Below are 22821 nucleotides of genomic sequence, written 5' to 3'. Positions count from 1 at the left end.
CTCCTGCCGTCTCGGAAATCACGTTCACCTGTGGCTGCATACAATATCCAGGATTCCCGATAGTACTCTGCGTCTTCCTTTTCTTTTATCGACAGTGTTAATCTGTCCATTTCTGCACAATCTAATATTTTTTTAAATTATATCTTCTTCTGTGGGTGTTTCAGCTCGTTCTTCCAGTTTTGTGCAAATACAATTCTTGCTGCTGTCAAAACATGTAATGTCAAATATGCATTCGCTTTATCCTATTTTTCTGGTGTTACCGCTACAATTCTGCCTTAAATCGGAAGTGTTTTATGCACCCAAATCTGCAGCTATTTAGACAAATCTCCCCACAACCTGGATAAAAAAAAACCTATTAAAAAAAAAATTACCATCTGTATGGTAATCAGTTCCTAGATGGCTTCTCTTCATATCTTGGTAATTAATTTCTCATGTCTTACCTACTTAAGCTAGCTGGTTTTTTTTTTAAGAATGGAAATAATTTTTAAGTTGAGATGTATACTACCAAGCAATCTGCTCTGCAGAGTGGAGAGTTGGGTCTCTGCCAGAAAGCCACTTGAAGAGACCAGAAGCATTTGAAATGTGGAATTTACAGGCGGCTGTTACGTAGGAGCTGGGTTGACAAAATCAGAAAGGAGGAGGTGATAAGCCGCCTGGGGAAGCTGAGGGAAATCATCAAAACCATTAAAAAGCAAAAGTTAGAATATTTCGGACATGGGATGCGACACCCGGAAAAATATGACATCCTTCACTTAATCCTCCAAGGAAAGATTGAAAGCACACGAGGTCCAGGCAGAAGAATATCATGGCTTCAAAATCTGAGGGACCGGTTTGGACAAAACTCAGCAGCACTTTTTGGTGCAAATAGTTGATAAAAATAGGATGGCCAACGTCTGATGACGGATGTAGGAGAAGGAGAAGGAGAAGAAGGAGGAGAAGAAAAAGAAGAATAAGAAGAAGTCTGGATTTCTGCAACGTTAGGGTTAGACTGTCGAACAGACGCCACCTTATATTCAACTGTTTTTTTAATTATTATTTTTTTTTTTAAAAAAAGAGAACATCCTAAACAGGCAGTCGTATAGCTTTATTTACATTTTGTATTCAAAGGAATTCAGTAGAAATCAGATATTTACAATTTCATTGAACACTATGCAAAAAGGGAGAAAGGCGTACTGATTTTTTTTTTTTTTCCCCCTATCGGAATCAACGTGGAAAAAGTTTCAAAAGGTATTATCGCAGTTCGTCGGTCGAACTTAAGCTAGACTTGCAATCAGAAACGGAAACACAAGACGCGAGATAAAGTGCATTATTAAATATAGGTAATTCACTTTGGTGGAGGAGGTTTTTGGGCTCTAGGCAAAGGCACCCTATGTTTCCCTTATTCCCGTTTTACACGTTAGAAAAATAATTTTAAAAGTTCACCCATTCATTAATTTCCAGTTTAGCCATGTCCGTGCATTGCCTATTCTGAATATTTACAGTACTCTTTTTCGGTCTCTTCACTTAGCGGTTTTCCTTGGAGTAGCAGCAGCAACAGCAAAATAATCCCCTTTGAGCGAGGCCTATTTAAGCCTCTGACAAAGTTAAGAGCAGCACTAACTAAAAACTGGACCATTCATTGGGCCGTGTGGCAGCTTGTTAAGATTGCAAGAACAACAAAAAAAAAACAACACCACAGGGCAAATTTTACGCAGCTTTTCCTCCCCACCCCAATACAAAATAAGTTGCATTCTGTTCCCTTGAACATTTTTGCAATGTCCATTTGGTTTCAGAGTGTTCAATTTTGCTCTATAGTCAGTGAAGGGGTAGGGGTGGAAAGAAAATATTCCCAGTGTCTTTTACCGTCAAGATCGAAAGCTGAAATTGCTTGGCGATTTAACGCGGCAAGAGGCGATTCTCAAAAAAAATAAAAATAAAAATCAAGGAAAGGAAAATAAAATTACATAAAAGCCAAGCGAAGTCAAACCAGTGCTGAAAAGCAGCAAAGAGACACCCAGTGGTTTCGACACCTGAACGATTAAAATTTATTCCAAAAGCTAACTCGATTTATTTAAACTAAATTTGAAGATCGGTACGTAGATATATAGAGATAGAGATATATTTTCTTTTTTCCCCCCCGATGGGTTAATGCTTCCGTAGGATGAACAGCTGAAGTTCTACTGCAGGAAAAAGTGATAACGCTCCGATGTCTTGGTAGGATGGTTTTTCCTGGATGGCATCAGAAGAAAAGAACAATAATACTAAAACACTAATTCAGGAAAGAAAGAAGAAAGAAAGAAAGAAAGAAAGAAAGAAAGAAAGAAAGAAAGAAAGAAAGAAAGAGAAAGAGAGAGAGAGAGAGAGAGAGAGAGAGAGAGAGAGGAAGAAAGAAAGAAAGAGAGAGGAAGGAAGGAAGGAAGGAAGGAAAGAGAGAAAAAGAGAAAGAAAAGAAAAGAAAAGGAAAGAAAGAAAGAAAAAGAAGGAAGGAAGGAAGGAAGGAAGGAAGGAAGGAAGGAAGGAAGGAAAAAAGTGAACGGGCAGGCCACTCCAGAAAATTGCAATCTTAAAATTGTGTATTTTATCTTGGGGGTGGGGCGGTGGGGTGGGGGGGTGGGTGTCTCAAGGGAACATTGCTGCTACGTCAGTCTTAGAGGTGTCGTCGCGGTGGGATGCTGGTGTCTCAAGCGAACTGCAGTCTTGCGCCAACAGCACCTAGGATTTCGCCGGCTGCTCTGGGGTTTCGTCCCCTTCGAAGGCGGGATTGTCAAGATGGGGCAGCGTCTCCACATCCGGGGTCTGTGAAGCGTTGACAAGACGGAGATGGTCACCTTTGGAGAAAGGAAGAGGAGGAGGAGGAAGAAGAAGAGGAGGAGGAAGAGGAGAAGAAGATGGTTGGCTATCTTGTCACAGCCTGTCACATTTCTTGTACAAGCTACAGCAGAGGTGTCAAACTCAAGGCCTGGGGTGCTTAGATCTGGTTCGTGGGGCCACCCTGGAAATAGCGAAGGACTGGCCCGCGGTGCCTCTATCAGCAGAAACGGAGCTCGAGAGGGCTGCGGGTGGCCCGCCCGAGCTCCGTTTTTGCTGGCAGAGGGTTGCAAGAGGTCATCCCAGCCGAAAACGGAGCTCGGCAGCCCGTTTTCACTGGCAGAGCGCTCGGGCCACCACAGGTGCCCCCCAACACGAGTGACGTCATGCGGGCCATGCCCCCCCCCAAGGTCAAACAATCCTGATGCGGCCCTCAATGAACTCGAGTTTGACACGGCATGAGCTACAGGGAGACCTTGAAATGGGACTCAGAGATCCCGCTCCCAGTTACTGCTATTAAGCCTGGTTTCACCCAGTCTATACGTGTGCAGTTTTCAATTTTGATTTTGATTTCTGAATTTTCAATTCAGAGCTTTTATCTGCTAGCAGGACGCGGGGAGAAGAGAAGAAACTCTTCTACGAACGAGAAGACTGTGGCTGCAGTGACAATTGGTGGGCTTCGGCCAAGCCACTGACCTTCCAATGCCAAGCGGTTTGAAGGCTTAACCGGGACGTTAATTGGAATTTTAAAAGAAAGGGTAGGACTTAATAGGCTTAAAACGCTGTTAAGTTCGTAGATCGGTTTGAACAGTTCAAAAAAATAGAAACTGAATTTTTCAAGTCGGAAAAGATCATCTGCTGGGGGATGTTTTTGCCAACTAGGCCAATAATCCTTATTAGCCTTCTACAGTTCCTTAATTTTATTAAGGAGGATTTTCACTCAAAAGCCTTCTTTGAAAGATCCATTTGAGGATTTGCTGGTTTACGAACAAGATCGTAACAGCCAAATCCTAGAATGGATCGTGCAAAAGTAAGGCTTTTCATTCAATTTCTATTATTTTCTTCAACTACTATTAAAGTTCCTCTTCTTAAAAGGCTGGCTTTTATTTTTAAAAGAGCTCATTAATTAAATCAGGTATTGTGGCCCGCCAGCGGCCAGCAGAGCTGGCAGGAGATTCGGACAGTGAGGAGGTTGGGGAGGAACATGGGCCAGTCCTGGAATCTGGGGAAGGCTCGGAGGAGTGCTCTAAGTCAGAGGCAGAGAGGGAGCCAAGGCCATCTGGTAATTCTTTGCTGCCTCCAGACTCTCCGGAGTCTGACATCAGCGAGGCAGAAGAACACTGTTAACCTGTTCCCAGTGTGTGCATGCGCAGAGCTGCCAGGAGACAGGAACAATTATGAAAACAGGGTCGACTTGGGAGTAAGGCTTGGAGATGATTGGCTCCTCCCATAAGACATAAAAGAGAAAGCGAACGGGACATGTTTTTGCAGGAAGCAATTAGTTCATCTGGTCGGTAAAAGCTTTGGAAAAGTTCTGTTTGACTCTGTGCTAAGTTTGGCCTTGCCCTGCGTGTGGCAATTAGTTCTCTGGCAGCATTCCAAGGGAGATAAGGTGGGTGTTTGTAAACACTCCTCTGAAAGACTGTTTGAGAAGCCTTTCGGACTGGGAATGACAATCATTCACAACCGTATGAATTAAAGAGATTTGCTGGGACTAAGATTGTGCTGTTTACTTTCTGAGGAAGCCTAGGTCAGAAATTCAGGAGCTATGCCAGGCTCCTCCATCTTGTCAGGATAAATCAGAAATGCAATATTGCAATGGCCCTACTCATTGGGAATTCATGGAGACGGAGACTTGATAGATCTAAAAAAAAATGCTATACGTATTTAGTAGCTTAAAAGGTTTACAGGTGTGCACCGTGTTTCCCCCAAAATAAGACTGGGTTTTATATTAATTTTTGCTCCAAAAGAAGCATTATGGCTTATTTTCCAGTTAGGTCTTATTTTGGGGGGAAAATACAGTACTAAATGCCTCCGTCTGGTTGACGATCATAACCAGCGCTTATTTTTGGGATAGGGCTTATATTACAAGCATCCCGGAAAAATCAGGTTAGGGCTTATTTTCCGGTTGGGTCTTATTTTCGGGGAAACAGGGTATAAAAGTTGTTGCTGTATTTCCAACAGCAGCAATAATCTGCACTGATTTAGCCAATCACCTGTGTTTATGGGATGGCTGGATTAATAAAGTTGCTGTTAATAAGTCTTTTAAGACTGCACATAAAAACAACATCCGGGAGCTTCAGAAAACACTCCCGGGTTCCTGATGCCGGAATAGTTTTCTAGAGCTTTAAAGCTGAAAGCTTGGGAAATCCAGCCTTTTATTCAGCAAAGGGATTTTAAAAAAAAAAGAATCGTAACATTTCTCTGTCTCGCTTTCATCTCCGCTCCTCAAATCACAGCGCTTAATAAGAGCAGGGAGACAGTTTGGTCTAGTGGTTAAAGGCACCAGGCTAGAAAGTGGGAGATGGTGAATTCTAGTCCTGGCGTAGGCACAAAAGCCAGCTGGATAACTTTGGGCCAATCACCAGGAGATTGTGAGTTCTAGTCCCACCTTAGGCATGAAAGCCAGCTGGGTGACTTTGGGCCAATCACCAGGAGATTGTGAATTCTAGTCCCACTTTAGGCATGAAAGCCAGCTGGGTGACTTTGGGCCAATCACCAGGAGATGATGAATTCTAGTCCTGGCATAGGCACAAAAGCCAGCTGGATAACTTTGGGCCAATCACCAGGAGATTGTGAGTTCTAGTCCCACCTTAGGCATGAAAGCCAGCTGGGTGACTTTGGGCCAATCACCAGGAGACTGTGAGTTCTAGTCCCACCTTAGACACGAAAACCACTAGGAGACAGCGAGTTCTACTCCCACCTGAGGCATGAAAACCAAATGGGCCAGTCCCTTCTCTTTTAGCCCAACCTACCTCACAGGGTTGTTGTTTGGGGAAAACAGGAGGAGGAAATTGTGCTGCATATGTTCACCGCCTTGAGTTATTTGCAAGAAATAAGGAAGTGGGATACAAGTAAATAAATAGATAAATAAACGCTATGAACAGAGCTCCTTGTATGCTGTGCTTCTTTGGGGTATTTTCTATTACTACAGTGCTTCTGTTCGAATCTATTTGTCGTAGCTCAGCTGAAGGGAAATCTCTCTCTCTCTCTCTCTCTCTCACACACACACACACACACCGGACACCAGCACAATCTGCTAGTGTCATCCCTACTTTTGTGCAAAAAGGAACTGAGCCCTGAAATGAATGTAAATTCCCTCTCCTCGTGGTAGTGCCACTGAATCCCCAGCAGGGGGCAGCCGACACCGGCCAATTTTTTTTTAATGCCAAAGGAAAATCAAAAGGATGCTTGCTCCAGAGAAAGAACCGAGTGACTGTAAATTTGCGAGAGCCGTAGGAAACTTACTCTCTGGAGTAACACGCTCCTCCGGAGCTGGTTCGTCGGTTCCCTGCACGGAAGCGTACCCTGATGAGGCGGTCTCGCTGTGATTATCTTCTTCGTTAGCCGAAGGGACGTTAGAGGCTTCACTGGATGCTGTGGGGGCTTGAGTAGCTTCTCCTTGCTCTTCTATGTCCACCTGCATCAAGTACGATTTCAGGGGGAGAAACTTGTTAGCAAAATAAAGCGATTTCCGCAAAGCTAAACGCTATCTTCTTGCCATCTACCACGTTTCTCCGAAAATACAACCTACTCAGAAAGTAAGTCCTAGCTTGATTTTTACATGTGCGGCCAATATAAGCCCTACCCCCCAAAATAAGCCCTAATTAAGATCTTGCCCACTCCAGGGTGCATGGGAAAAAATTAAGCTGGGGTGGGGAATGTAGGGGATGGTGGAGCTGCCCTACTAACCTTCGGACAGCTTCAACCAGGCCTCGCACCCCACGGCACCTGCCTTGCTGGCCCACTTCTTCTGCAGCTTTCCTGAAGGCCTTTGCAGCTGATAATAGAGCTCTGGATCGATCCAAAACTCTGTTATCGGCTGTAGAGGTCTTCAGGAAAGCCTTGCTGATCGCGGAAGAAATTCCTGAAGGCCTCTGACAGCAAAAAGGAGGCCAGGGGTGTTGCTCTGCAAGTGAGGTGAGTCACTGGACGACATCCCCCCCAGAAATAAGACCTGGTACCTTTTTTGGTGGCAAAAAAAATATATAAAACAGGGTCTTATTTTCAGGGAAACATGGTATGTTTAGTGTACTGTTCCCCGAAGGGATTTTAATTGCCTTTCCAAGAGGGTTAATGAACAGAACATCTTAAGCGTGCAAGCTTTTTTTGCATGGAAAGCAACCTTAGAAACAGGTGTGGAGGACTTGCATGGAAACCGTTGTTAAGTTTCCTCCTTGTAAATGGGCGAAAATGTCTTTCCAAGAGGATTAAGGGCACTGCAGTTGTTTTCTAGAGCAAATCCGGTAATAGCAAAAAAAAAAAAAAAAAAAAAAAAAAAAAGCAGGTAATGAGTAACTTAACTACAGGTTTACCTCAATTCCCAAAGCCTTGAGTATGTCACATTTACACATGGGGCAGGTCCTATGCTCCAGCAGCCAAGGATCAATACAGCTCTTGTGAAACAGATGGCTGGGAACGAAAAAGAAAAGAATGTACAGCACAACTGAACAGATCTGAGCAACATTTTTTTGCTTATATATCTATATCTATATATTGAGAGAGAGAGAGAGAGGGGAGGGGGACTTGGTTCACACATTATGCTATGTTTTGCTTAGTCATGATGTGCTAATCAATCACTACTAGGTTTGCTCACATATCGTACAGGAATATACCAAACCAGGTGTACTTTTTGTCTTGTTGTCTTTTGAATACAATTGCTGTTTAAAAGGGCACAGAACTTTATCATCATTCAACAGTTAAAATAGGGAGTCTTGATATGCATATTGTAATATAGGTCTACTTGTAATATAGGTCTACTTGTAGGAATATTCTTATGCAAATGTTTTTGTTATTTTAGGAACCTAACAAAATGTGAAGATCTCGAATTTAAGTCTGCAGTTATTTAAAATATAGTCCTATCTATCTATCTATCTATCTATCTATCTATCTATCTATCTATCTATCTATCTATCATCTACTTACCTATTTATCTATTTCCTATCATCTATCTATCTATCTATCTCCTATCTATCTATCTATCTATCTATCTCCTATCTATCTATCTATCTATCTATCTATCTATCTATCTATCTCCTATCTATCTATCTATCTATCTATCTATCTATCTATCTATCTATCTACCTACCCCTAATCTATAACTAATTTATATCTATAATCTCTATCTCTATATCTATATGTATATCTATCTATACATGTATGTATGTATGTACCGTGTTTTCCCAAAAATAAGACTCTGCCTTATATTTTTTTGAACTCTGAAATAAGTGCTTGGCCTTATTGCCATGTGCTCAAAACCCCAATTGGGCTTATTATCAGGGAAGGTCTTATTTTGGGGGAAACAGGGTATGTATACATGTTTAAATGGTAATCCAAAGCTAAATGCAATTATAGCATTCTGGACCAGAGATTTCCAACCTTGGCAACTTTTAAGACTGGTGAACTTCAAATCCCAGAATTCTCCTTGCTGGCAGGGGGAATTCTGGGAGTTGAAGTCCACGGGTCTTAAAGTTGCCAAGGTTGGACACCCCCAATCTAGACTGTTCAATGACATCTGAACTCAACTGAGAAGTGTCGTTTGAGCCAATTACCGGTCATGAGAAACAAAAGCCGAGCCAGTGAAAACAGCTCCCCAGGAGCACAGAGGAAGAGAGAAGGAGAACGAGCAGGAGAAGGTTAACGATTGGGGAGGGAGAAAAAAAAAAAAAGAATTAACCTACTTGCAGGTTAAAATTCGGACGACATCATTTGGTTTGTAGGCTTCAATGCACACCGCGCAGCTGTCTGCATCAGGTCCGGTTTCCTTTAAAGAAAAGAAGAGCAAAGAAAACATTTCTTCTTGTGTTCAACTAACCGGAGGATGTACAACATTGGGAGGGACTGGGACTCCGCTGACTTCCCCTTGAATGGACGGTCTGCCTGCTTTACAGACTAGGAAAATGATGTTTTACGACGCAGAGCTAACAAAGAGAGGATTCCCGAGAATCATCTAGAGCAGTGATGGCTAACTTTTTTGCCATCACGTGCCAGGAAGGGAGGGGGCAAGGGAGGTTCGCACGCACACGTGCCCACACCCATAATTCTATGCGCCCCGCACCCTGCTCTTGGCATGTGATGGCCCGTTTTTCTTTCTCACCTGGCTCCAGATCCTCTCTATGCATCTGGGGAGGGTGAAAACAGCCTTCCCCACCCGCTCGGAGGCCCGAAACGGCCCATTTCCCAACTTCCAGTTGGACAGAAAGTGATGTTTTTTGCTGTCCCCAGCCTCCAAAGACTCCCGGAGCTAAGCTGGCGTGCCAGGCGACATGGCTCCACGTGCCACCTGTGGCACACGTGCCATAGGTTCGCCATCACGGATCTAGAGTAGCACCAGAGACCAGTTCCTTGAAGTTTTTCGATGGACCAGAACAGGCGTAGGTTCGCGTGCTGCCTGCATCCTGCGGATTGGGACTTTTGCTTGTTTACGAGGCCCGGTTATTGGCATGCCGTGGCCTTGTCCACGGCCCAGGGGTGGTGGATCCCTGATCTAGAGGCAAGGTGTTAGTAGCAGGGCAGGGGGTCTATTCAGCAGGTTCTGACAGGTTCTGGAGAACCGGTAGCAGAAATCTTGAGTAGTTTGGCAAACTGGCGAATACCACCTCTGGCTGGCCCCAGAATGGGGTGGGAATGGAGATTTTTGCAGTATCCTTCCCCTGGAGTGTGGAGGGAATGGGGATTTTGCAGTATCCTTCCTCTGGAGTGGGGAGGGAATGGAGATTTTCCAGTATCCTTCCCCTGGAGTGGGGAGGGAATGGGGATTTTGCAGTATCCTTTCCCTGGCGTGGGAAGGGAATGGGGATTTTGCAGTATCCTTCCTCTGGAGTGGGGAGGGAATGGGGATTTTGCAGTATCCTTCCCCCAGGAGTGGGGAGGGAATGGGGATTTTGCAGTATCCTTCCCCTGGAGTGTGGAGGGAATGGGGATTTTGCAGTATCCTTCCCCTGGAGTGTGGAGGGAATGGGGATTTTGCAGTATCCTTCCTCTGGAGTGGGGAGGGAATGGGGATTTTGCAGTATCCTTCCCCTGCCATGCCCACCAAGCCACGCCCACAGAACTGGTAGTAAAAAAAAAAAGTGAATTCCACCACAGGAGCAGAGGTGTCAAACTCGATTTCATTGAGGGCCACATCAGGGTTGCGTTTGACCTTGGGGGGAGGGGGGCGGGGTGGACGTGGCCAGCTCAACATCACTTGTGTTGGGGTGGGGGAGGGGGGCATCGGTGGTGGCCCGAGTGCTCGGCTAGCAAAAAACGGCTCCCAAGCTCCGTTTCCGGCTGCGACGGCCTCCTGCAACCCTCCGCCAGCGAAAAAAGACCTGGGGAGTAGTTCCATTTTCGCTGGCAGAGGCACCATGGACTGGTCCTTCGATGTTTCCAGGGCAGCGCCGTGGGCTGCATTTGGCCTGTGAGCCTTGAGTTTGACACCCCTGTTGTTAGAGTAATAGGTGCCAGGGCTCCGACAAATGCCCTAATTAACTCGTGACCCAGACTTGCAAAGCTTTGCGAGTTGAGAATAGGATCTATAGCCGTGATGGCGAATCTATGGCACAGGTGGCACACATAGCCATATCAGTGGGCACACCAGCTCAGCTCTGGCGCGCATGCGCCCACAGGCCAGCTGATTTTCCGGCCTTCTGGGCCCACCAGAAGTAGGGAAACAGGCTGTTTCCTGCCTCCGGAGGGCCTGAGAGGGGAGGCTGTTTTCGCCCTCCCCAGATGCAGAGAGAGGATCTGGAGCCAGGTGAGAAAGAAAAACGGGCCTATCGGGCCATCGTGTGCCAGGAGCAAGGGAAGGGAGGAGGGGGTTGCGCCCACATGTGCAGGCCAGGGTGCATAGAATTATGGGTGTGGGCACACACGCGCATGAACCTCCCCCGCCCCGCCCCCTTCCTGGCACGTGATGGCAGAAAGGTTAGCCATCACTGATCTATAGAAACACACAGGCAACAACTAAACACAACAGGGGTGTCAAACTTGTGGCCTGCGGGCCGGATGCATCACGCGCCGGCCACGCCCACTCCGTTTAGCAACGGGAGAGGGAAATAGTCATGAAGTGTCATGTGACGACGTGAGTTTATGACACACCCCCGTTCTACAACAACAATCTAGGCGAGATGGGTCACATACCAGTCAAGTCAATAAATAAACCCGATGTTTTTATTTGGGTCTGCCTCCAGAATTGCCCTCCCGTTTTAAAATTAAAAAGATAAACCTGGAGCCACAATATAACCTGTTATTTATTTATTGATTGATTGATTGATTGATTTATGGTCCCGGAAATTAACCGGGCGTAATTCGTTGAATGAGTCACCACCTCCTGAACAAACTTTGACAAAACCATTGTTTAAAATCAACCCTCCGAATCACGTACTCTCTCTCTCTCTCTCTCTTTTCACACCGGCTTGTGTTCAAACACCTCTTCCTTTGCTGTAAGGAACTAAGGTGGGAGAATCAAACTGGCCCTGCGGAACAGGCGACATTACGACATTATAAGACCGTGATGGCGAACCTATGCCACGCGTGCCCGAAGTGGCATACAGAGCCATGTCGCCTGTCAAGTGCGGCGTTGCCCGTTCCTCTTCCGGGTTTCTGGTGCGCATGTGCGCACGACGATCAGCTGACCTTTTTGTGTGCAGTAGTGCTGGAAAGTAGGAGAGCTGGTTTTCCATTTCCTGCGTGAGCATGCGCGCCGGCCAGCTGATCGTTGCATGCGCATGCGCGCCAGAAATCCGGAAGAGTAGCTGGCTGAAACCGGAAGTTCAGTAGTTGAAACCGGAAGTTCATTTTCGGGGGAGGGGGCGCATGTACCCTGAGCAGCTCCTCTTCTGGGTTGTGGCCCAGGCGTGCAAGCACGCCCTTTTTGGAACTTGGTGCCGAAAAGGTTTACCATCACTCGGTAGTGCCGTGATGGCAAATATGGTTCCGTGCCACGTGGAGCCATATTGGTGGGCACGTGAGCTCAGATCTAGCGCGCATGCGGGCACCGGCCAGCTGATTTTCGGGCCTTCTGGGCCCACCAGAAGTAGGGAAACAGACTGTTTCCTGCTTCTGGAGGGCATCCGGGCAGGTGGGGAAGGCTGCCTTTGCCCTCCTCCTAGAAAGGCTCTGGAGCCTGGGGAGGGCGAAAAATGGGCCTACCGGACCCACCGTGCCATCGCGTGCCAAAGCAGGAGGTCGCGCACGCATGCACGGGGAGTGGGGCACATAGAATTACGGGTGTGGGCACGCATGCGCGCAACACTCCCTGTTCCCCCCCGCTTTTGGCACGCGATGGCAAAAAGGTTCGCCATCATTGCAGTAGTGGGCTTCACTTACCTTTGCTACCGGTTCGCAAACGTGAGCGCATGCATAGAGCGTCCATGATGACAGAACCGGTCGAAACCCACCCCTGCCATCATAGGACATTTAAAACCAACGAACGAGGGAGATAGTTATTTTCTGGAACAGTAAGAAGAGGAAGCGGGGCAGGTGCCTTTTTTTTTTAGACTGGTGCAACCTGCACGGAAAGAGGATGAATCCGTTTCCTTGTTCTTTTTTGGGCCGTACCTCGTCTCCCTGTTTTAACGTGCGCAGCTGCAGCTGTCCAATCGCTTTCCTGGCGTCCGCTTTCAGCCGTCTCTGTAATAGACAAGCAGTGTGTCAGTGCAGAACTGGTTCTCCTGTCCAATGTTTAGATACGCTACACAATGAACAATGGGGGAGGGTGTTTCTTTCGGAGAGATGGAGCAAACCTACCTAGGAGAATTACCCAGGGCCTAATTATAAGTCAAGAGTCTGCAGGTATGTGGTTTGAAGTGTTTACTTGGCACGTACAAAAATATTACCTGGTTTATTCAGAGGGGTTTGTAGCCAAACGGGAAACATTCCAGTGGAAATTCCCACATGCCAATTGAATTGTTTTCAGGTGACTGTTTTAAGGTGAAAACAAGGTGAAAAAATGGCTTGCCTGAACTTGCTTCACGCTCTCCCAAGCTCCTTTCTATAGAATAACAGAGTTGGAAGGGACCTTGGAGGTCTTCTAGTCCAACCCTCTGCTTAGGCAGGAAACCCTACATCATTTCTGACAAATGGTTATCCAATCTCTTCTTAAAAACTTCCATTCTTGGAGCATTCACAACTTCTGGAGGCCAGTTGTTCCACGGATTAATTGTTCTCACTGTCAGGAAATTTCTCCTTATTTCTAAGTTGCTTCTCTCCTTGATTAGTTTCCACCCATTGCTTCTTGTCCTAACCCTCAAATGCTTTGGAGAATAGCTTGGCTCCCTCTTCTTTGTGGCAGCCCCTCAGATACTGGAACACCACTATCATCTCTCCCCTGGTCCTTCTTTTCATCAAACTAGGTGAGAATATGGACTGCCCAGAACAGGAATGGAAAAATGGAAAGAAGCTCATTTCAGATGCGGTTCTGCAAATTTCTGCTATGTTTCAGCCAAAGCATACATCGCTTTGAACTGGCCTCCGCCAATTTTTTTTTCCTGTAGAAATGAAAACAATGCATATACCTTGTTTCCCCCAAAATAAGACATTCCCTGATAATAAACCCAATCGGGCTTTTGAGCGCATGGCAATAAGGCCAAGCTCTTATTTCAGGGTTCAATAAATAAATAAATAAATAAATAAAATAAGACAGGGTCTTATTTTCGGGGAAACACGGCATATATGCATATATAAAATGAATATATATATAAGAATGCATATATTTATATAATATAGCTTGTGTGTGTGTGTATGTATATCTACCCTCAAAATGACACTATAGGGCACTGCACACCAGAACAACAAGACGCAAGGAGTTTTTCCCCAAATGCCATCACTCTGCTAAACAACTAATTCCCACAACACTGTCAAATTAACTACTAAGACTGTATTACTATTCTTCTTCTCATCCTTACTAGTACCTACCTCTTCCCACTTGTGGCTATATCCATGTTGCTTGTATCTTTACAACTTACATTGTTTTGATTGTTTTCTAGTATGATTTGATTGCTTATTAATATCCTATGACTATCACTAAGTGTTGTATCTTATGATCCCTGATGAATATATTTTATTTTTTCTTTATGTAGAGAGAGCCTTTGCACCGAAGACGAATTCCTTGTGTGTCCAATCACACTTGGCCAATAAAGAATTCTATCCTATCCTATCCTATCTCCTATATATAAATATGTATGTATGTATGTATGTATGTATGTATGTATGTATATATGTATGTATGTATGTATTTCTCTTTAGCCAGGTTCTTCCTACGTAAACCAAGATTTTTATGCAGCCCTAGTTCAGTGAAATCCCAATCAACTAGGATTCACTGAACTAGGGCTGCATAAAAATCTTGGTTTACGTAGGAAGAACCTGGTTAAAGAGAAATACACATAAAGGCCTATGAAAAGAAAAAACAAATATAGATAGATAAGATAGATAGATAGATAGATAGATAGATAGATAGATGGATGGATGGATGGATGGATGGATGGATGGATAGGTGGGTGGGTAGGTGGGTGGGTAGGTAGGTATGTAGATAGATACGTATAAAAATAAATATATTTCTATATCCATCCATCCATCCATCTAAAAAAACCCAACCCTAATCTGGCTAGAAGTAGTTCATTTTTTCTTGCAGGCATGACGGAGATAGTAGTAAAGCTATATTCTCTGTTTTTAATTTTATTGATGAGTGCCAACTACTGTGGATACGGTTTGAAAAATCTCCTCTGTCTTTGATTGCTTTGACAGCCAACTGCAGTGATATCAGAAGCTTTTCACTGAACAGTCATCCAGTGGCACGCATTAGATTAAACCGTCATAGATATTTAATGATCTCGAAAGATTCACATCCTTTTATGAGGCTGTAAATACAGATGAGCTAGCACGCATTCATTTCGCGCCGAGGCAAACTCATTAAGCCTCGGCAAATTAATTTTAGTTTGGATAGGAGAGGCAAGCAAAAGGTTGTAATTATACACTGGAAGAATTTGAAGTGCTTCTAACAAAGGGAGCCTCCAAGGTGGTAAGCCAGCTACGCACGGAAAATCTATAAAGGAGAACACACCAGTTTTGCTTCAAGGGTTTTGGAGGTGATAAGTCTTGGCAGACTCTTAAAGGATGTTGCTTGAGCTATTTAAAAAATCCATAAAAGTATTCCAAGAATTTATTTACCGACCTTGGAAAACAGCTGTTCACTAAAAACTGAAATTATGCAGCAAACTTTTTGAGTTATTGACTGGCTGGGACAAGACTATTTCCAACTAGAATCCAGATTGACCCATTTAAAAAAAAAAAAGAATTCAGACGCAATAGAAATTCCACAAATTCCTCCCAAATCAAGAAATGCATTATATTATTAAGTTATGTCTCAGGATATGTGCTAATACCTTGGAGGTCTCTACTTTGCATGGAGGCTCATTCAATTTCATTGTACACATGTTGTGCATTGACAATAAATAACTGAATTTGAATTTGATGAGTTTGTCGGAGGGGTGGGTTTTTTTTTTTTTTTTTTTTTAATTTGATTTATATGCCGCCCTTCTCCGGAGACTCAGGGCAGCTTACAATGCGTTAAGCAGGTTTAAGAACTGATAATTTTTGACAAGCCTTTATGAAACATAAAAGGGACATGGTGGCTCAGTGGCTAAGAGGCTGAGCTTGTCGTTCGAAAGGTTGGCAGTTCAGCGGTTCGAATCCCTAGTGCTGCGTAACAGGGTGAGCTCCCGTGACTTGTCCCAGCTTCTGCCAACCTAGCAGTTTACGAAAGCAGGTAAAAAATGCAAGTCTCGGCATTTCTTGCCTGCCTGTGCTGGACAAGTTAAACACGAATGAAAGCTTGGATTTAACTCAGTTTAATAACAGCTACACAACAGCTCCTCAGCAAACACCGGATCTATAAGTAAGAGCTGAGAGCGTCTGCCACTCAGGTTTATAGGTCCTCCTGCTGGCGTCTCCTTCATCATCATCAGCTGTTATGCGAAACCTGCAGTTTCTTTAAATCTGCGGAGCACTGCATGGGATGCGGGCTTATGACATCATCGGTCTGCACCTGCCTCTTCCACGCTGCAGCATCCTCAGCTCAGATTTATTACTTATTAATTCAATTTGTATGCCACCCCTCTCCGAAGACTCAGGGCGGCTAAGATAAGGGATTCCTGCCTCCAGCAGCCCACAGTCAGTTTTACTGAGCCCCATTAATCCCCATTAATCCCACCACCTACATCTCTGCATCTATCGCCCCATCCCTACCGCTGTCACCAACACCCGTGCCCATTATTATGGTAGAAACACTGTTTGGCTAGCTGGCGTTGCCCCTCCCATTCGGTAAGGTGTCGAGGAAGGCTGACTCTCAACAGCAAGTAGAAAAATAGGGGCCACCTTTGGTGGGAAGGGAACAGCGTTCCGTGCGCCTTTGGCGTTTAGTTATGCCGGCCACATGACCACAGAGATGTCTTCGGACAGCGCTGGCTCTTCGGCTTTGAAACGGAGATGCGCACCGCCCCCTAGAGTCAGGAACGACTAGCACATTTATTTATTTATTTTATTTATTATTAAATTTATATCCCGCCCTTCTCCCCGAAGGGACTCAGGGCGGTGAACAGCCGAGAATTAAAATAACATACAATATAAAAGTTAAAATAATTAAAAATAAATTAAATTAAACGGCCGCCCCAATTTAAAACCCCTAGCAATACAATTAAAAAACTATGTGCAAGGGGAACTTTTACCTTTCCTATGAAGCATAATTGTTCAAAACTCTGCCCACAACTTGAAGTTCGACCCTGACAGGGCTGAAAGTTGGTTCAGCCTGCCATCCTTCCGCGGTCAGTTAAAATGAGGACCCAGATTGTTGTGGAGGGGCAATATGCCGACAATATAAACCTCTCAGTGTGCGCTGGGGCAGCATATAAGTCTAAATGCTATTGCTAAATCCCAGAGAAGGAAGAATGGCTTATAAGAGAAGGAAGCCAATCACTGAAAAAAAAACAAAAGCCGGATTGGCAACAGGTGGTACAAAACAAAGAGGAAAGGGGTGGGGGGTGGGGAGATAAAAACTCACCTGTCTCCTGTTCTGGGCCCTCGCAACCCGAAGCCTTCTAGCGGAATAAAATATGAAGTATCCCACCGTGGCAGCCGTGACGATGAAGAAGGACACCGAGACGAAGAAAATGGAGTAATTATTCATCCACGACCCGTGCTTTTTGCCTACTTCGATAGCCATGGTGACCTGGTAGCCCCTTTCGATCTTTTGAAGGATTTCTCGGCCTTTGGCGTAGCTGATCATGATGGCCACGGTGTTTCCCGTACCTGCACGAGGGAAAGGTTGATATATATATATAGGTTGTCATTGCAAATGTGACTGCTGAGGTTTGAGGAGTCGGCAATGCTGTTTGTGGGGGTCCTCCGCAGGGTGGATTTGATTTAAATCGAGTTGATTTAAATCACAATTTAAATCACGATTTAAATCACTAGTAAAAAGGCTTGATTTAAATCAACTCGATTTAAATCATAATTTTTAAAGAGCAACTGTCGTCTCTGCTACTCCTTTGACCCACTGTTGACTCACCGATAGTCCCCGTGTTGCAGAATATACAGCCTCGTGCTACATAACTCAGCTCCATTTCATGCTGAATAAACTAAATTATTTATGTATCTTAAATAGAAAACTGTCTTACGATAGATTTTTACCCCAAAAGTTTTTTATTGAAATAAATTCAATAAAAATTAAAAAAAAATCTGATTTAAATCAAAAAAATCTGATTTTTTTGATTTTTTTAAAAAAATCATTGATTTTTATCCACCCTGGTCCTCCGAGCCTGGTGGTTTTCTTGCAGGCGTTTCATGACCCAAGTAGATAACATCATCTGTGCTAGAACCCCAATCTCTCCTAGCACTGATGATGTTACCTAATGGGGCAATGAAACGTCTGCAAGAAAAACCACCAAGCTCAGAGATCACCAGCCTCTCTCCTCCTCTTCTTTCTCCTCTACTCCACAAACCTCCATTCTCTTCTAGCACTGATGAGGTTACCTAGTTGGGTAACAAAATGCCTGCAAGAAAATCACCAAGCCAAGAGAGCACCAAGGACCCCATGGCCATTGTCCTCCTCCCCCTTCCCCTCTTCTTCCCATCCTCCTCCCTCTCCTTTCCTCCTCTTCTCCGTAAACCCCATTTTGCAAACAAAATGTCTGCAAGAAAATTACCAAGCTCAGAGAGCAGCAGGGACCCCACAGCCCTCCTCCTTCTCCTCCATCCCACAACCCCTCCACATTCCTTTCTAGCACTGATGATGTTACCTAGTTGGGTAACAAAATGTCTACAAGAAAACCGCCGAGCTCAAGAGACCAGTGGGGACCCCACAGCCCTCCTCCTCCTCTTCTCCTCTACTCCGCAAACCTCCATTCTCTTCCAGCACTGATGATGTTACCTAGTTGGGTAACAAAATGTCTGCTAGAGAACCACCGAGCTAAAGAGAGCACCGAGGACCCCCCAGTTCAACCCTGAGCTACAAACAGTCTCTTCTATAGACCACATGCTATTTATTTATTGGGTTTACATAACTGTTCATCTCCCAAACATTGACTTCACCCGCTCAACAGACGCAATTAACAGCCATTTACGAAGCCTGCTTGCAGAAGGAACCCAAAGAATGGTCCCAAAGTGAAGTTTTTGGATTTTTGTTTAACTGCCACCGCTTAAGATGAGGAAGGAAGTCCATCTTCCAGGTGTGGGCCTCGGTGTCTCCTGGCACAACACTCCGATGTGGACGTCCATGCTGGCCAATTAAAACTCTAGCTACGACAAACAGATTCGAACAGAAGCACTGTAGTAATAGAAAATACCCCAAAGAAGCGCAGCATATAAGGAGCTGTGTTCATAGCGTTTATTTATTTATTTTTTTAAATTTTGATTTATATGCCGCCCTTCTCCGGAGACTTAGGGCGGCTTACAATGCGTTAAGCAATAGCCTTCATACTTTTGTATATTTATACAAAGTCAGCTTATTGCCCCCACAAACTGGGTCCTCAATTTACCCACCTTAGAAAGGATGGAAGGCTGAGTCAACCTTGAGCCTTGGCGAGATTCGAACTTACTTTAATTGCAGACAGCTGGTGTTAAATTACAGTGCCTTTGTCTGCAGAGCTATCCAGGCGCCTTTTACTTTTATCCCACTTAATTGTTCTTGCAAATAAGGCGGTGAACATACGCAGCACAATTTCCTCCTCCTGTTTTTCCCAAGCAACAACCCTGTGAGGTAGGTTAGGCTAAAAGAGAGGGGACTGGCTCAGTTGGCTTTCATGCCTAAGGCAGGAGTAGAACTCGCTGTCTCTTAGTGGCTTTCGTGTCTAAGGTGGGACTAGGACTCACAGTCTCCTAGTGATTGATTCAACGTCACCCAGATGGCTTCCATGCCTAAGGTGGGACTAGAATTCACAATCTCCTGGTGATTGGCCCAAAGTCACCCAGACATCTTTCATGCCTAAGGTGGGACTAGAATTCACAATCTCCTGGTGATTGGCCCAAAGTCACCCAGACATCTTTCATGCCTAAGGTGGGACTAGAATTCACAATCTCCTGGTGATTGGCCCAAAGTCACCCAGACATCTTTCATGCCTAAGGTGGGACTAGAATTCACAATCTCCTGGTGATTGGCCCAAAGTCACCCAGACATCTTTCATGCCTAAGGTGGGACTAGAATTCACAATCTCCTGGTGATTGGCCCAAAGTCACCCAGACATCTTTCATGCCTAAGGTGGGACTAGAATTCACAATCTCCTGGTGATTGGCCCAAAGTCACCCAGACATCTTTCATGCCTAAGGTGGGACTAGAATTCACAATCTCCTGGTGATTGGCCCAAAGTCACCCAGACATCTTTCATGCCTAAGGTGGGACTAGAATTCACAATCTCCTGGTGATTGGCCCAAAGTCACCCAGACATCTTTCATGCCTAAGGTGGGACTAGAATTCACAATCTCCTGGTGATTGGCCCAAAGTCACCCAGACATCTTTCATGCCTAAGGTGGGACTAGAATTCACAATCTCCTGGTGATTGGCCCAAAGTCACCCAGACATCTTTCATGCCTAAGGTGGGACTAGAATTCACAATCTCCTGGTGATTGGCCCAAAGTCACCCAGACATCTTTCATGCCTAAGGTGGGACTAGAATTCACAATCTCCTGGTGATTGGCCCAAAGTCACCCAGACATCTTTCATGCCTAAGGTGGGACTAGAACTCACAATCTCCTGGTAATTGGCCCAAAGTCACCCAGCTGGCTTTCATTTTCATTTCATTTCATTTTATTAAATTTGTATACCGCCCTACTCCCGAAGGACTCAGGGCGGTGAACAGCCATAAAATAAAACATATAGATACAAAATTTAAAATAGAGATAAAACTAATTAAATAAATTTGGCTGAACCATTTTAAAACCCCAATAAATTAAAACCAAATTTAAAATTCCATTTAAAAAGAGGAAAAGTTTAGGTCAGGCCAGCTTGATGGAATAAGAACTTCTTAAGCGCGCGACGGAAGGTACGCAGATCCGGGATCCTCCGTATCTCCGGGGGGAGCTCGTTCCAGATCGTAGGTGCCCCCACAGAGAAGGCTCTCCCCCTGGGGGCCGCCAGTCGACATTGTTTGGCCGACGGCACCCGGAGGAGCCCTTCTCTATGGGAACGTACTGGTCGGTGGGAGGCTATTGGTGGCAGCAGGCGGTCCCGTAAATAGCCAGGTCCTAAGCCATGGAGCGCTCTGAAGGTGATAACCAAAACCTTGAAGCGCACTCGGAAGACCACCGGGAGCCAGTGCAGCTCGCGCAGGAGGGGCGTTACATGGGAGCGCCACGTCGCTCCCATCACCACCCGCGCGGCCGCACTCTGCGCCAGTTGGAGCCTCCGAGTGCTCCTTTCATATTTTAAGGTGAGACTAGAATTCACAATCTCCTGGTAATTGGCACAAAGTCACCCAGCCATCTTTCATGCCTAAGGTGGGACTAGAATTCCCAATCTCCTGGTGATTGGCACAAAGTCACCCAGCCATCTTTCATGCCTAAGGTGGGACTAGAATTCCCAATCTCCTGGTGATTGGCACAAAGTCACCCAGCCATCTTTCATGCCTAAGGTGGAACTAGAACTCACAATCTCCTGGTGATTGGCCCAAAGTTATCCAGCTGGCTTTTGTGCCTACGCCAGGAGTAGAATTCACCATCTCCCACTTTCTAGCCTGGTGCCTTTAACCACTAGACCAAACTGTCTCCCTGCTCTCATTAAGCGCTGTGATTTGAGGAGCGGAGATGGGAAGAGTCAAGAGGAATACAGCGGTCGCTTGTCATCATCGGAACGCTGCTTACATTTGCACTTCGAAGTTTAGCAACTATTCTGGTTTTTGTTATTCTGGTTTGGTTCTTTTGTGTTGCGGTTGTTATTGTGGCTCGTAATTTGCTTCCCGAGAACTCTACGGACTCACGAGCGGAAAACCAAAGTCTGACTTTCTCATTTCCTGTCCAACCCGAGAAACGTAAAGGTGTCCTTTGTATCTGGCTGGCCGACGAGGACATTTTAAGAGAAACAACAGGGTGTGGTGGTGGTGGTGGTGGTATATGAGGTGCAATTCCTCCCTGTCCGGCTCATCTTGCCAGGGCTGCATTTCAGCACAAGACGCAACTTGCACTATCTATCTCTCTGTTTTGTTCCCAGTCGGCGGACGGGAAGGTGGAGTCCACAAGGACTGTTTTACACGTTTGCCAGAATTAGAATTTCTCATTACAACATCAAGGATCCGTGGGTTGGGTTTATTGACTAACAGATGAACAGAGTTGGAAGGGACCTTAGAGGTCATCTAGTCCAACCCCCCGCTCAAGCAGGAGACCCTACACCCATTTCTGACAGATGGCAGTTCAATCTTTTCTTGAAAGTCTCAAGTGATGAAGCTCCCATAATTTGTGAAGGCAACTTCTGGTTCCATTAATTAATGGTTCTCACTGTCAGGAAAATTCTCCTTATTTCCAGGTTGAATCTCTCCTTGGTCAGTTTCCATCCATTATTCCTTGTCTGGCCTTTAGGTGCTTTGGAAAATAGCTTGCCCCCCCCCCCCTCTCTGTGGCAGCCCAAGTATTGGAAGATGGCTCTCATGTCTCCCCTGGTCCTTCTCTTCACTAGACTAGCCATGCCCAGTTCCTGCAACCGTTCTTCGTATGTTTTAGCCTCCAGTCCCCTCATCATCTTTGTTGCTTTTCTCCGCACTCTTTCTAGAGTCTCAACGTCTTTTTTTATAGTGTCCAGTCTCTTGAAAGCCTCCAGTGATGAAGCTCCCACAACTTCTGAAGGCAACTTCTGTTCCATCGATAGATTGCTCTCACTCTCAGAAAATTTCTCCTTATTTACAGGTTGAATCTCTCCTTGATCAGTTTCTATCCATTATTCCTTGTCTGGCCTTCAGGTACTTTGAAAAATAGCTTGACCCCCTCCTCTCTGTGGAAGCCCCTCAAATATTGGAAGACGGCTATCCTGTCTCCCCTGGTCCTTCTCTTCACTAGACTAGCCAGGCCCAGTTCCTGCAACCGTTCAACCAACTATTCTTCAGAACCAAAAAGCTTCTTGGATGAGAAGCAAAATGTTTTCAAGAAAAGAAAGAAAAAAAAAAAAAAACCCCAAGAAAGTCCAGTTGCCTTTTGGAAAACCAATCTTTGGGACAATCCTGAACTTGTATAAAAGTTCACATGTAAAAGCCACAGTATAAAAATATTCAGTGGTTTCAATTAAAGGGCTGTAACTTCCGTATTCCAGGGAGATTTGGATTTTCCAAGGCAATCTTGTCGGTTGAGAGAATAACAACA

General features: G+C 45.1%; 1 protein-coding gene across 1 annotated transcript; it reads right to left on the bottom strand.

The window, feature by feature from the left end:
• Positions 1 to 1075: 1075 nt before the first annotated feature.
• On the bottom strand, positions 1076 to 17329 carry LOC139326928 (E3 ubiquitin-protein ligase RNF128-like). The gene is made up of 6 exons (XM_070956658.1): positions 17045 to 17329; positions 12550 to 12621; positions 8688 to 8770; positions 7323 to 7419; positions 6256 to 6427; positions 1076 to 2807 (listed from the first exon to the last, which is right to left on the bottom strand). Exons 1-6 carry the CDS (start codon positions 17267 to 17269, stop codon positions 2692 to 2694), a joined length of 765 nt encoding a protein of 254 aa, XP_070812759.1. The 5' UTR covers positions 17270 to 17329; the 3' UTR covers positions 1076 to 2691.
• Positions 17330 to 22821: the final 5492 nt, after the last annotated feature.

This window comes from Pituophis catenifer, unplaced genomic scaffold (assembly GCF_029215685.1).
Source record: "Pituophis catenifer annectens isolate HBS135680 unplaced genomic scaffold, rPitCat1.0.hap2 SCAF_354, whole genome shotgun sequence".
NCBI lineage: Eukaryota > Metazoa > Chordata > Lepidosauria > Squamata > Colubridae > Pituophis > Pituophis catenifer.
This window is presented reverse-complemented; position numbering and strand designations above follow the sequence as displayed.

Bases quoted from the DNA above. Each gene is read 5' to 3' on its own strand.
- LOC139326928 (XM_070956658.1), bottom strand. From the start codon at position 17,269: ATGATCAGCTACGCCAAAGGCCGAGAAATCCTTCAAAAGATCGAAAGG. The intron at 12,622-17,044 runs GTGAGTTTTTAT...TGTCTATTACAG, and splicing joins GGGCCCAGAACAGGAGACAG to AGACGGCTGAAAGCGGACGC. The intron at 2,808-6,255 runs GTAAGTTTCCTA...CTTTCTCCAAAG, and splicing joins GGAGCGTGTTACTCCAGAGA to GTGACCATCTCCGTCTTGTC.